Source organism: Mesoplodon mirus (assembly GCF_964341445.2).
Source record: "Mesoplodon mirus genome assembly, chromosome: 11".
In the NCBI taxonomy this organism is placed as follows: Eukaryota; Metazoa; Chordata; class Mammalia; order Artiodactyla; family Ziphiidae; genus Mesoplodon; species Mesoplodon mirus.
This window is the reverse complement of record NC_138987.1, coordinates 97,460,438-97,476,367: the sequence shown is the minus strand read 5'-3', so window position 1 is coordinate 97,476,367 and position 15,930 is coordinate 97,460,438. Positions and strand designations below refer to the sequence as shown.

Below are 15,930 nucleotides of genomic sequence, written 5' to 3'. Positions count from 1 at the left end.
AGCCAGTGTTCATTTGTCAGAGGAAATGGAATGCCCAAGTAAGCCCAGAAGATATGGAATTGCATTTCAGAGGCTCTCCTCTGAACACACTTCAGGGATTTCAGCTGGAAGCCAAGATAGCAGAAATAAGAAAGGCCCAAAGGGGGTGGGTTTGGGGCTTCTCCCTTCTAAGAAGTTTTAGAGAGATTACAGGTATGGAAGGCCCATTAAATCATGGATCACCTCCTTCCCTGTGTCACTCTGCTCCTAGCTCCCCAAATGTGAAGACACTGTAAGACATGTAAGTAAGTTAGCAGCCTCTGCTCGCCGCTCCAATTAAAGGACCTACTTCTTTTTGCCTCTAGGTTGGCACCTCCACTGACCCCATTCCAGTGTATATTTCACCTTGAACTCCAGATCTGGCCTGCTTGGGATAGCGGCACGTCATTCTCATAGCAGGTAGTAGCCTATGAATATTAAATACACCTAGTGATCTGATCTTAGATGTTTAGAAAAATAGGAATAGGGATCACTGCGTTCTTGGGTGTATTACATATTAAGTCCAAGCTATTAAGTGAACCCAACTCAAGAGAGGTAACCAAAGAAGTGGGGACTGGCATCAGCTTTGTTGTGGACTTTGTACATAATTAGTCCTGAAAATCTCATTTGGGCTGCCCCATCTGAAATAACGTGGACATGCCTGTTTCCAGGAGGTTGGGAGAGGGAATGAAGTAACCACTGAAAGCATGGGGAATTCTCAGGGTGGGCAGAGGAGGAGAGAAAAGGTTAGCATCTATTCAGATTGCTCTTTCTAGTAATGCTGACATTTTGTCTTATTGAACAGATAAAAGCCAACATGTCCAAATGGCAATAACTTGGGAGAGAAAAAAAAAATGCAGCATGCTCCAGGTTCTGAAACATGTCCTTCAAAATGTAAGCAAACCTACCTCACTGACACAGAGCAAAAACCAAACCTTGGCAAGCCTAAGGGAGAACTAAACAGACAAAAGGGTGCATTCAAGATGGGGTGCTTCCTATGCAAATCAAAACCACAATGAGATACCACCTCACACCTGGGAACGTCCACCATCTAGAAGAAAAGCGATAACAATTGTTGGCAAAGGTGCGGAGAAAAGGGAAGCCTTGTGCACTGTTGGTGGGAATGTAGATTGGTGCAGACACTGTAAAAAGCAATATAGAGGCTGCTCAAGAAATTAAAAATAGATCTACCATCTGATGCAGCAATTCCACTTCTGGGTATATACCCAAAGGAAATGAAAACAGGATCTCAAAGATATATATGCACCCCCATGTTCACTGAAGCATTATTCACAACAGCCAAGATATGAAAACAACGTAAGTGCCCTTAAACAGATGAATGGATAAGGAATATGTGAAATATACATAATATGTATATTATATACATCTGTATCTAATGGAATATATATATATATATATATATATATATATATATATAATGGAATATTATTCAGCCATGAAAAAGAAATACATCCTGCCATCTGTGACAACATGGATGGACCTTGAGCATATGATGCTAAGTGAGATAAGTCAGACGAAGTTAGGTAAGTGCTATATGGTATCACTTATATGTGAAATCTGAAAAAGCCAAATTCATAAAAGCCAAGTGTAAAATGGTGGTTACCAGGGGATGGCGGGTAGAGGGATAGGATAGATGCTGTTTAAGGGTACAAACTTGCAGCACATAGCTAATAAGCCCTAGAGATCTAATGCACAGTACAGTGAGTCTACACAACAATAGGGTATCATAACCATCAGACTTGCTAAGAGACTGGAACTTAATGATTCCAGCCACTGAAAACAAAGGATAATTTGGTAACATGACAGAGGTGCTAATTATTGCTACAATGGCAATCATATTACGATATATGTGGATCCAATTCACATGCTGTACACCTGAAGTTTACACAATGTTACACGTCAAATACATTACAATGTAACTAAAAAGATATGGTGCTTCCTCAATGACCCCCAGGATGCAGGCAAGGGATTGAAGGTCCTTCTGCGGCTGAATAGGAGAACGAAAGGCACAGGAACAGCCCCAGGAAACTTCAGAACAGGGGCAAACAAGGGTGTAGAGTGTGTCCCCCCACTGATCACCGATCCCTTCCCAAAATGGAGCTCCTACAAACTCCTTAGACATTCCCAGATTCTGCTTTGGGGGTGACAAACCCAACAGGGTCATGGAGCAGACAGAGGGGTGGAACTGGAAGAGGAAGGCATGGGATTATGTCAGGGTTGTGACCAGTACCAGTCCTCTCCTGCTTCCTCTCAGATCTTCCCGTTCTTTCCTCTAATTCATAATGTAGGAGCGGTGGTCCCTGAAGACACATTTCTCAGACTCCCTGGCCAACTGGCTTCCGGTCAGATTCAGCCGAGAGGAGGTACTGGAGGGAGACTGGCAGGTGGATGGAAAGGAGAATCCAGAGCATTCCCCGTCTGTCCATCTGCTTCATGCCGTGGCTGCACCTCCTCCATCCTTCTGGTGCCCGCTGGCCTGCCCTTCCCTGGCCGGCATCTCCTAGCACACAGCTTCAACCAGGGCTCCATTCCCACCAGGTGGCCCTGGCCCTGGGCTCTGGGGACACCATCTCCTGCCCTGGCTTCCCAGCCCCAGCTGCTACTGACCTCTGTGTTGCTTCACCACCCCTGTTTAGCTTGTCGGCAATCCTGACACCTTTTGAATTAACTTTCCCTGTACGAAATGCCCTCTGCTGAACTGCTGGGCTTCTGATTTTCTGGCTAGATCTTGACTGAAGCACTTTAGGACCTAGGATCCTGATACTGCCAGTGTCAGCCCCAAAGTTCCATGAGCCTTTCCGGAGAGTGGAGACATCCAACTTCCAACTGCCAGCCCCTGGATCGCTTTGCCTGAAGACTTTTTTGGTGGCCTGAGCCTTTTCTGCTCACGTGCATGTTCAAAGCAGGCCAGAAGTGCAAGGGAATTCACACACACACACACACATGGAGCCTCCCTCAGTGGTGACTGGTGGAACTAGCATACACCCAGCTTCTCAGCCCTCAGGCAGGAGAACTGTGAAGTGCGTGCTCTAGGTCAGCTCCCACAATTTCTCAGTGAAATGATGAGCCAGCTGCCCACGGCAGTAACATGACTGACGGTGTGCCCTTTGTTCACAGCCTTCTCTTCTCTGTCACTGTCCCACCCCACTACCGGGGTTTCCCCCTCCCGAATAAATTTTGCACGTGCATCACTGACTCAGGATCTGCATCCGAAGCAACCTAAAGTAAGGACCTTTTTTTCTTTTCTTCCTAGTTCCTTATTCTTCGTGAAAGTTAAGAAAGTAATGTCTATAAGAACATTGCGTCCACTGGGCGATGGGGCAGGTGCTGTGCAGACACCCTTGCTCACCAGCTGGAGCCTGGCTGCCAGGCCGCAGTGGTGTACGGAGACGGAGGTCCCTACGACCTCACTAGCTCAGGAGATCAGTGCTAAAAGGGCAGAGTCTGGAAGCCTCTCCATCCACAGAAAAGCCATCCCACCTGTTTTCCTTGAAAGCTCCTTTCTGGACATCATGTCAAAGACTCCCATGGAGTCAGAGCACCTTTTGACCCTGGAGGAATTTTTTAAACCAACACTTTGATTCTTCTGGCACATGAAGGGCAAGAGAGCAAAGGACCCTGACAGGCTCGTGAGTGCTTCAGTGAATTCTAGCGACATGAAATAATGACCTTGGCCCGGGCAGCAAAAGACAGATTTAATTTACACGCTTCAGGCCGTATATGGAAAAATCATTTAGACAAAAAAAGAAAAGTCCAAACTGCGACTCAATCATGGCAAACATCACACATCCCAGTGCTATGTGCTGGCCTCTGTGAGCCACTTGGCTCTTCCAACGCTCCCCATCTTTGCACATATTTGGGCCTTGTGTTTTCCATGAGGGTCTGGTCTGAAATACCATGGTGACTTTGCCCAGCCTTAGCTCGGAGGCAGACCCGCTGCTCCGTCGGGCCCCCCACCGTCCCACTGTGCTCTCATTTCCCAGGCTGCCTGTCTCCCCCCAGCTTCTCCACTGTAACCCAGGCCTTGGGACTCTCCTTATTTGTAACGTCTTAATATAGACGCAGGCCAGTAGAAATGTACACACTGAGCATAGGAGAAAGTCTTATTTTAGCCAGGACTTCTGCTGCTGAGAATGGGCTGTCAGTTGAAGAGGGCCAGAGCCCCCGGGCCCCCGCCATCTGATGGCCTGGGCCACCTGCGAAGTCTCTCCTTGGAATGGATAATTCACAGGCTCCACAAAGGGAGATGCTTATGGGCACGTTCTACACTCCTCTGGCATCCTTCTCTGCGAAGCCGGAGCCACCCGGAGATTGTAAGTCAAGCAAAGTCTTCTGGATAAGGAGTTGTCAGGTTTATTTTCAAATCTCATGGATTTTAAAGGATGTCCATAATCAGGACCGTCAGTGCCCTCATAACACACAAACACACACACATACACACACGTATACAAACACAGGCAGAGAGAAAGAGAGAGAAATAGTCAGAGATAGAGATAGAGGGAGATGCTGGGGCAGATCCCCTCTGAGGCCCACGAGAGGAGTGGGAAGCCCAGGAGCCAGTGTGCAAGGAGCTAGCCCGCCCGGCACTTCCTCTGCACACACTTTGCCACAGCGTTGCCCCCAAGTAAATTTCTGCGTCTTTGAAACTCTCTATGTATCTTTTTAAACTTCTCTGCCTTTGGCTGTCTCCTTCACTCTTGAGCCTCTATGGACAGAAAGCTTTTACCCAGCAGGAGCCCCCAAACTTTCTCAGTTCCCTGTACCCTTAACAGCTCGGTCATGTTTACACAATGCCCCTCCACGGCAAAAAAAAAAAAAAAAAAAAAAGACCTAACGCTTCCATTTAGGGAGGAGTTAAGTCCAAATAACTTAATAAGTATTTATGTCCAGATAGCCTGGTAGCCATTTAGGAAAAAATACACAGAAATTGAAAGAAAAACTGACCTTTTATCTCATTCTTCACCCTAATTCCTCACTGAGAGCGCGTGTCCACTTGCGGGACACTATCCGGCTCCTCCCTCCTGGGAAGCCCTTTGGGCCTGACATTTGCATCCTCCGTGTCACAGCAACTTTGTGCAGAAGCTGTGCTGCTGCTACAGGAAACTCAGCTTCTCTAAGACGCGGCGATGCTGGTGGGCATGTCTTGCGTTTGAACGCTGACCCTGCTGGGGTAGCGGCTCCTGCAGTGTCTGACAGATGCCAGGTACTGCTGGACTGCCCTCAAAGGTGTTTAAAAACGCCATGACTGGGCTTCCCTGGTGGCGCAGTGGTTGAGAGTCCGCCTGCCGATGCAGGGGACACGGGTTCGTGCCCCGATCCCGGGGGATCCCACGTGCCGCGGAGCGGCTGGGCCCGCGAGCCATGGCCGCGGAGCCTGTGTGTCCGGAGCCTGTGCTCCGCAACGGGAGAGGCCACAGCAGTGAGAGGCCCGCGTACAGCAAAAAAAAAAAAAAAAAACAAAAAAAAAAAACGCCATGACTTTTGTGAGTTCCCTGTGGCACCCTGGGGTGCCCTGGGGGGGGGGCAAAGTTTGGGAAACAGTCTTCCTGACTTAGGAAACTTCCTTGGCATAATGAGACCATTTGTTCATGGCTCTCTCCTGAATGTGAGTGTGTGTGTGTGTGTGTGTGTGTGTGTGTGTAAAGAAACCCATAACCAAAGCAAACACAGGTTCATACAAGAATAAAAGTGCATAAGGAAAGGTCTGGAAAGATACAAGCCAAGCTGCTAACTGTAGCTCTCTCCAGGGGGACAGTTAACACTGGGAGAGATGCAGTCCAGGGAGACTTGTGTTTTACCTGTAATGTGGGATTTCTCTTGAGAAGAATGTTCTCGTGTATAATTTATATCGTGATAAGTAAAACCCCTGCAATGTTAACGTACCCACACACCAACTTAGCCTTCAACTCCATTTCCGCCAGTGCTAAATTCTGTGCAGAGAGGCTCCTTCTTAGGAAACTTCCATGCTTCCTCACTTCCTTCCACACTGATTCCCGGGGTGGCAGCCAGCGTCCCTGGGGGCTTTCCGGGGACTCTGCTTGCTCCACTCCCATCGCGTTTGCTGCTGTGGCAGAGACACCTCTGTCCCTTGGCCGGTCTGGAGCTGTTGCCCGGAGGCAACTGGCAAGGTCCACACGTCCCCGCCTGCCTGGGGCCGGACCCCCCCAGTGAGGGAGAAGGAAGCCGAGCTCTGAAATTCCCAATTCAAGTCCTCAGCTCCTCCTAAGACGACGCCCCCATCCTGTAGTCAAACGGGTGACTCCCCAGTCCCCGGCCACGTCCACTTCTCTGCTCCTTGGCTCACTGACCCATTTCCCTGGGTGAGGATGCCCCGGGGAGGGGTGGGGGGAACCATGGGTGCGAAGGGGGGCCACTCCCTGCGAGATGGCAGAATGAGAGCCAGAGAGACAGACAGACAGAAACGGAGGAGCCAGAACTGGAGACAATGAATAAAAATGAATAATCAATCGATAAATCAATAAAATTAAATTACATTAATAAAAAAGAAAGTACATAAAATTGCTGGGGGCGGCCTTCCGTAGCAGGTCTACTTTGTAAGCCGTGCTCCACCCAGGGAGCTGCACTGTACAGAGGGACCTGTTTCACTGTCCCTCTCACCAAACATGAGAAGTTCGGGGTACGCGGCATCAGAGGCGGGGTTTCAGAGCTGAGCAGGCCTCGGTCAGTGCTTGCCCATCCGGAGGCTGGTCTGAGAGCCCCGGGCCCAGCGCCTCCGGCTGCCCTCTGGCCTCCTTCCCACCGGTTATTCTGTCAGCTCCCGAGGACTGCGGGTGATGCAGACCCAGACCAGCCCCACGGTGCAGAGCTCAGCCTTCGCGCTGAGAGCCCACGGAACAGCAGAGAACGAACAGGAGGAGAGGCCGTGGGCCCTGATGCAAATCAACGTTTCCAGAAACGGGCCCAGGGTCCAGCTTTCCCTCATCTCCTCGCTATGTGATGCTTCAACCAACTGAGTCGCTTTCTGTTCCCAGGCTTTCCCTTTGCCAACGAGGAACCTTCTTCATCCCTAAGAAGAGTCTGAGAGAACTATGGAGAATCATTCTTTCTTTTTTTTTTTTTTTTTTTTGACCCTCCAATGGTTTTGAGTGCCTCCAAAAGAGGGCTGGAGGGAACTCTGTTCCACAGGACATTCTGAAAACCACCCCTCGGTCCCCCAGACGGGAACCCTGAGCCCTGCTCCCCAGCTCTGACAGCCCCCAGCCTCCTCCTGCTGTCGTCCAGCCTCCCAGCAAAGGCTCTCAACGATGCATAATTTATTCCACATGTCCATTTGGCATGTGTCGTAAATGTTTCAATACTTTAACTTTAGATGACTTTTGTTTTGAAATAATTGTCCCCAGGGTGGTGCGCTGAGCAGTAAGTTAACACCCGTCCATCCACGGGCCTCCTCTTGGCAACTGTTCCCCATAAAACGTTCATTAAATGCAGCATTGCAGGCAGCTCCACGCCCACCCTGGATAAACAGCAAGTCCCGGGAGGTAAGCTCCTGGGACTAGTTCAGTGGGATTTCGTTTTAAAGTCCCTTTAGTGACAGGTTTTGTAGAAGACCCTCTCAGGACCCACCAGTGCCATTTTCCAGCTTGTCACGTGCTCCCTGCTCCTTGACACAAAAATACTGTTTCCCTCCTCACTGAAGCCTTCAGGTATCTGAGCTCACCTGTGTCACTCCGATGGCACCATCACACACACACACACACACACACACACACACACAGAGGACACCCACCCCCCTCATGTGAACGTTCTCAACAGCCTGGGACTGCCAGAGTCCCTGACCATTCATGTATCCATTCCTCGTGTCAGCGGGCAGCATTCTTGTGCTTTCTGCCACATTTTTATCCTCCAACAGCCTCTCAACTCCCCAGTGGGAAGACCTGGCATAAGTGATCGATCAGTGGCTAGCAGGTCCCAAAGTGATGCTGACGTATGCCTGGACCTTTGTGCCGGTCCTTTGCCATTGCCCCTTGGAGCTCCGCCCCGCTGTTCCTTTCCTCTGCCAGGTGCTGAAGCCTGAAAACCATATTTCCCGGAATGATTTATCAACTGACTTGCGGTTAGATTTGGCCAACGGGGGGCACTGGCATCCAACTCAAGGGCAGGAGGCGGAAATTCAGGGTGTTTCTCCTCCACCCCCTCTACCTGCTCCAGAAAGAGCTGCACCTCCTGCGGGGCACCAGCACCCACCGGGTTCTGGCGATACCACCTCGCTCCTGGTCCTCCCAGCCCTGAGAGTGGGAGCAGCCCCCTCCTGATGCTAATCTTTGCTTCGCCTCACCAGCCTGTGTGCCTTGATTTCCCCACTCCTAACAGCTTTATAATTAGTTCCTCAGATTATTTTACCTCTTTTGAACTCTGGGGCAGGAGCTCTGTTTTCTGAGGACATCCTCACTGGCTGGGATGAGAAGGGTCAGAGGGGTGAGAGGCAGAGATCAGGACCGCCCCCCAATCCCGCCAGCCACAGCACCTTGCCAGCTGTTCCCAACTTAGAGCTTTATCGTCTTGTATGAACAGAGAAAAATCTTGCCCTGGAGGGAAACTTGAGGAAAACTGCAAATCTGTCCAGGATAGACTATTCCAGAAAAGATTCCAACTAATCCAGGAGAAAAATAAATAAATAAATAAAACAAGCCTATTCTCTTATTAGAAGTTCCAGCTCCATACTCTTCCTCGGAAACACAATATATCTCTGTGTTTATCATCCCCAATGTTCCCTACTGTCTGTTGAACCTTCTGCTGGAAACTGAGCTAATTCTACTCACTGGTGTCCTTGGTGGAAATACAGCATCAGCCCACCAAAGTTTACACAAAACCACTAAAGACAATGTAGGGTCGCTGGTTGTCTCGTACCCTTCTTTCCAACAAACACCACGTTCCTTCCTGCCTTTAGAAAGAGGAAGAGAACCAACCATGATTCTTCACAGGTGTCTGAGGATCTGCTGAGGGGCAAACACTCTAAAGGCAGAGGAGCATAGAGATCAAGAGCGTTGTCCTTGAGTCAGACCGTCTGGCCATATACAAGCACTGAGCGAGTTCCTCCTTTCTAGATAAAGAAGCCTCAGTTTCCTGACATATAAAATGGGAATAATAATGGTTTTGAGACTTAAATGAAAGAAAACCTGTAGAGACCCACACAGAGTGAGCACTCCATAAATATTACTTCTAACCTCACTATTTTACCATCCTCCCTGTGCCCACATCCTTGAAAAGCATAACAGTAGATATTAAAATGGCCAAATTACCACCACCTAAAATAAACAAGAGACTGCCTGTCCCCCAAAGTTATGGGCTAATGACCAACATGATTCTTTCACATCAGCAAAGAAAAGGACCGACTCTCAGAACTGCAGAGGCTACAATCCAATCTCCCCACGTGACAGCTGAAACGGGAGAGACCTAAGATGGGCTTGGCCACCTGGTGATATGACGTGAATTCTCCTTAGGGGAGCCTTATAGAGAGAGTTAAAGAGCAACAGGTCGCAGCTAGCTAACATCATAATTAATGGTGAAAGGCTGAGATCAAGAACAAGACAAGGAAGTCAATTCTCATCACCTCTATTCAACACTGTACAAGAGATTCTAGTCAGGGCAATTAGGAAGAAAAGGGGGAAGGGGCGGAGAATGGAGAGAGAGAGAGAAAAATGCAACCAGGCTGGGAAACGAAGAAGTGAAACTATCTCTCTTCAAGATGACATGATCTTATAAATAGAAAAAACCCTAAAGAATCCACTAAAGACTACCAAAATTAATAAATGAGTTCAGCAAAGTTGTGGCATATAAAATCAATACACAAAAATCAACTATATTTCTATATACTAGCAATGAACAATCCAAAAGTGGAATTAAGAAAACAATTATATTTGCAATCACACGGAAAAGAATAAAACAATTATGAACAAATTTAACGAAAGATGTGCAAGACCTGTACTCTGAAACTATAAAACATTTTTGAAAGAAATTAAAGAAGATCTAAAGAAATGGAAAAATATAACATGTTCATAGATTAGAAGACTTACCATTGTTATGACGGTGTTACTGCCTGGATTAATCTACAGATTCAGCTCAATCCCTATCAACAATTCCATCTTGCTTTGTTTGCAGAAATTGACAAGCTGGTCATAAAATTCATATGGAAATGTGAGACATCCAGAATTGTCAAAACAATTTTGGAAAAGAAGCACAAATTCAGTCACATTCCAATTTCAAAACTTACTACACAGGTGCAGTAATTAATCAAGACAATGTGGTATTGGCCAGACATATAGATTAATGGAGCAGAATTGAGTGCCCAGAAATGAACTCTTACATTTATGGTGAATTGATTTTTGATGAAGCTGACAAGATAATTCAATGGAGAAAATAATCTTTTCAACAAATGGGGCTAGAAAAACTAAACATTCATGCAAAAGATGAATTTGGACCCCTTACTTATATCATACACAAAAATTAACTCAAAATGGATCATAGACCTAAATGTAAGAGCTAACATTGTAAAATTCTTAGAAGAAACCCTGGCAGTATATCTCTATGACACTGGATTAAGCAGTGGTTTCTTAGATATGACACAAAAGCACAAATGACAACAGGAAAAACAGATAAATTGAACTACATCAAAAAACTTTTGTGCAGCAAACTGTATCATCAATTAAATTTTAAAAATCCACAGAATGGGAGAAAATATTTGTAAATCGTATTATCTGATAAGAGACTGGTGTTCAGATTATGTAAGTAACTCTTCATACAATAATGAAAAGACAATTAACCCACCTTTAAAAATGAGCAAAGGATTTGAATAGACATTTCTCCAAAGGAGCCATAAAAACTGCCAATAAGCATGTGAAAGGATGTTCAACATCACTGGTCATTAGGGAAATGCTAATTCAAACCGCAATGAAATACCACTGCACACAACTAGAATGGATAAAATTAAAAAGACAGATAGGGCTTCCCTGGCGGCGCAGTGGTGGAGAGTCCGCCTGCCAATGCAGGGGACACGGGTTCGTGCCCCGGTCTGGGAAGATCCCACATGCCAGGGAGCGGCTGGGCCCGTGAGCCATGGCCGCTGAGCCTGCGCGTCCGGAGCCTGTGCTCCGCAACGGGAGAGGCCACAACAGTGAGAGGCCTGCGTACCACACACACACAAAAAAGACAGATAACAAGTGTTGGTGAGGATGTGGAGAAATTAAGAGCCCTCATGCATTGCTGGTTGGCATGCAAAATGGTGAAGCCACTTTGAAAAATATTATAGCAGTCCTTCAAAATGTTAAACACAGAGTTTCCATATGACCCAGTAATTCTACTCTTATGCATATATCCAAAAGATGTGAAAACATACATGCACCCAAAACCTGGTACACGAATGTTCATAGCAGCATTGTTCATAATAGCCAAAAAGTGAAAGCCATCCAACTGTCCATCAACTGATGAATGTACAAATAAAACTGGGTATATCCAAAATATGGAATATTATTTGGCAATAAAAAAGAATGAAGAACAGACAGAGCTACAACGTGGATGAATCATGAAAACATTCTGCTAAGTGAAAGAGGAGAAATACCACATTTTGCAAGATTTCATGTACATGGAAGTCCAGAAGAGGCAAACCTATTGAAACAGAAAGTATTAATACATTACTTGCTTCCCAGGGTATAGCGTTTCTTTTTAAGGTGATACAAATATTTTAAACTTAGAGTGTGGGGATGACAGCACAAAACTGTGAATATACTAAAAACCATCGAATTGTCTCATTTAAATGGGTGAATGTTATGGTCTGAGAATTAAATCACTTATAAAGAAGTTTTATAAAATGAACTTGATACCTTTAAAAAAATTTTTTTGAGAAGCAATGGGCCTTGGGGATGAGGTGGAGCTGCGGATGACTGCTAACTCTCCCACAACTAGCTATGTGGTCTTCGGTAATTTTCTCTACCATCTGGGCCTCGATAAATGGTAGCTTTTATCATTCAAGAGGAAGGAATATAAAGAGAGATGGGACATGAAGCCTCAGGGTTACAAAGAAGGCAGAACCAAAGTGAGACTCTGGGATGAAAGAAGCACATCCAAGACTATCATCTAGACTTTGATTCTTGGTCCTTGTCTGTTTCCCAGAAGAATGTGCCTTTCCTAAATATCCCACCCTAGAGCCCTGTTTTGCCATGGGCGTTGACCTCAACTCTTCCAGTAGGCAAGAGAAGCATCCCTCCCATCAGACAGCAATATGTGCTCCTCCCTTCATCTCCCACCCTTGGCTAGATTTACAGCAAGAACAGAAGCATTTCCAGTATTAACAGAATGGAGGGAACACAAGAAGGATGCTGACAATCAAATTCCAGGCCATTTTTAACTTACGCTGCTCATTTGGGAAGGTCATTTTCCCCCCAATGCCCATAAGGCATTAGATGCTTTGAGCTTTACGTTCTCAACAGTGTAATGAAAATAGATGTTGAATGCTAACACATAAACATATGTATCATTCATAATGCATTCAGATGTTTTTCAATTATTCATGGTTCTTGAAAGTTATCTGACCTATCGTGCATATAATACATCCAAGCAGTGTTTATATCAGAACCACAGCCTCAGTGTACACAATTCCAGCTCCTCGGCACTCCCGTCTATGGAATTAAAATTAAATGAGACAGTGGTCATTAAAAGTTACATGTGATTTCCATAAAATTATCCATTGTATATTGCCCTGGGGTGGAGAAAGAAGGTTGCATAGGATTGCCAAACCCGACAGGACACAGTATGTTTGCTTTCTCATGAGGGTGATGGTGATGATTACTCTTTCCTAAGAATGAATTCATTTTTTTCCCCAAATAACTGGCGGTCTTGGACTTACTTTTTTCTAGGGAAATAATAACTTAGACAGCCACCCCCTTTCTCTTCTAAGTCCTGCTTTCTTAAAGGAAAAAAGAAAGAAAGAAAGAAAGACAGCTAGTATTCTGGGCTTAAAAACACCACATTCTCCGTATTGGTGCTTGAATACATTTGCATGTTAACATGAATGGTTCCAACTTAAAGAATGTAAAATTAAATGAAATTTTAATTCGAATCCAAGATGGAGAAAAGACACGTGTAAAAACAACAGATTGTCGATCTCGTTGAATTTTTTTCAGGGACCAGATTAGGAAAGACATCAACACACACACACACTCTCTTGGTTTCAAAAAAGGGTAGCACTCAGAGGAGACTGGCGGTGCCAAAGAGGAGCCCCCACCTCACAGGCACTGCGAGTATTTACAGATCACAGCACAGATCCTGAAGCTCTGTTTCGATGTCTGAATGCCACCATAAAACTCAGAAATACAACTCACAATCACCTCCATACTTTGGAGGCCCATCCAGAGAAAATGAAATGTGAGGAAGAGTGTATGAGCAGCTCAGGCAAATACAGGCGTGGATTTGCCTCTGCCAGCCCTAAGGGCCATTTCTCGATTTATCCTTGCACAGCGGTTAGATGCCCAGACTGTCAGAGACTCACCTGGGTTGGAGTCCCAGATTCACCCACCATTCACTGTCTGGGTGACCTCCGGCCAAAGACTTAAGCTGTGGACCTAACTTTCTTCATTAGTTTTCATTTACAGAAAAATTGCAACAGCCTCATAAGTTTATTTTGAGAATAAAATGACACAATGAGCTGAGAACAGTGCCTGGCCCGCAGCAAGGACTGAATAAAGGTTAGCTGTCACTGTGCTGGCTGGTCTGGCGGTGGTTGGTATTGCTGTTCGACGTGTAGGTGATAAGAGTCCAGAGGACCCAGGTCTGAAACGGTTTCTTTCTTTCCCGACCTGCTCTCCCATTTCATCCAGACATTACCACCCGGAAGGAGAGATAAATCAAGTCATGGCAGGGGCCTGTTCCCCACAACCTCTGCCCACGCGACACGGAGAGACGTCATGCTCTCTTTCCGTCCTGTCCCACCGCTGTCAGCCCTTCTCACAGCCCAGTCTCCATCTGCGAAGGCATTCCCAGTGAAATGACAATAGGATCTTAAGAAAAAAAAAAGGAAGGCAAGCACCAGGCGCCAGCATCTTACCGCATCCTCGGTCCCACCGGTTCCCAATTTCTGGACCAGAGACTTGTCGCTCTCCCTCAGCATCTTTTCCCGAACTTTGGTTTCATACTCAGGCCGGGAGTGTTCCTAAAACCCAGAGTCACAGAGTGGTCAGTAAACAGGCGGAGGGCCATCTTGGCCCGCGGGGTATGACCAGACACCACGAGGACAGTAAGTCAGGTCATGGGGTCAGATGCTACAGGACAAGGGCTGCCACACTACACACAACTGCCACACCACACACAACCACGAGGCGTCGAGACCAGGGACACACTGTGGCGGGAGAGGGGGACACACACCACTTGTTATCACACTGAAAACCAAACCTGAGCACGTTCCTGGGGGCGGTGCCCGTGTTGAGAAAAGAGAAAGGAAGCATTATCTAGGAGCCGATACAAAAAGGAGCCCCGTGCTGCGCACAGCAGTTTGACCAAAGGCCCGGGGCTACCTCTGGTCATCCCACTATCTATCCTCAGGCCTCAACTTTAAGTTGCAATGAGCCAAACCCCAGCTGGAGAAACAGACGTGTCCCCCCGCTGGGAGTCAGGGCAAGGACCAAACGTCTTCCCTGCGCCATTCCTCCGCAAGCTAAAAACGGCCGCCCGTAAACATCAAAGCTGAAGGTGCCCACAGGGAATCTTAAAACTCACTTGCCTGGACCTGTTTGCTATTCAGCCTTGGTGAGTAACTCATTAGCAAGCACACTGATGCTCAGGAGACAGCACAGGGACACTCAGCCATATAAACCTGGATAGTGAGTCACCAGGCATGGGAAAGAGTGCCTGGCTGATCAACAAGACCACGGTCCCATCAGTGCAGATGCTGGGGCGGGAAGACGTGTGACTTACTTCAAAGAGAGCTTAACCGTGTACACCCGGCCACACTGGTGCGTCTTCCCTGCAGCTTCCAAGGACTAACATCTACCAGTGTGAGGACTTCACATTCCTGCATCGTTTACCGAGAGCTCCCAGGCAGGGATTCCGGAGCTGGCTCCCAGCGGACACAGAGAATACACATTCCCTCATCACTGCTCAGGCCTCAGAGATTCTCAACGCCAACAAGCTGGGCTCCTGACCTGTCTCTGGCTTTCCCGAGACATGCCACGATGCCAGAGAGGAGAAACTCTGCACGTGACTAATAAGAATAACCAGTATAACAGAGGAGGAGCCATTCCAGAGTCCTGAAGGCTCTCCATCATCACCCGGGCTCCACGGTGCAGTCCCACCCTCGGAGATGGGCCCTCCTCTGCCTGCTGAAACACAGCTGGTGGAGTCTCCCCATCTCAAATATTCTAGAGTTTTATAGCTCACACGACACGTGTAAGCTTGATTACGTCATCTTCTTTTATTGTTTCCTAGTTGTTCTGCATGTGGGAATCTTTTTATCCTAAGATAAGAATCCACTACCTGGTCTCCATTATTTTGCTTCTCGCAGTTATTAGCACCGTGGGGAGAACACAGAAATCTCTCAACGCTTGCGAAGTTCACTTCATTTCATCTCTCCCCTTCCCCCATCCTCCAACGCAGCATTTCCTAATGTGTGTGCCAGGAGGGTTTTAGCTAAAAACGGATTCCAGGGTCTAACAGATTGGAAAATACCACACAGTGTGTCCCCTGAGAGTCACAACAGCCTAATAAAAGCTCTGAGAAGTTCTCCTGTAAAGACACCTGCCGAGTCTTCTTCAACCCACCATGTCCCACAAAACTTTTTTCACCTCCAACAATTAACCTCCTGCAGAAATACTTTGAGAAATGTGCTGTGACGTTTTCCTCCATGGCCTCTGAAATTTGGTTGCTTTTCCTCTATATTATTCCTAT

General features: G+C 46.9%; 1 protein-coding gene across 1 annotated transcript in view; it reads right to left on the bottom strand.

Moving 5' to 3' along the window:
* The window catches only part of ANO2 (anoctamin 2), a gene marked incomplete at both ends in the record, with an annotated part of 328,154 nt that overhangs the window by 138,836 nt on the left and 173,388 nt on the right, over window positions 1–15,930 (bottom strand). Inside the window, one exon of the mRNA XM_082634789.1 lies at window positions 14,096–14,200. Coding sequence (XP_082490915.1) covers window positions 14,096–14,200 — 105 coding nt within the window. The remainder of the gene's footprint in view (window positions 1–14,095; window positions 14,201–15,930) is intronic.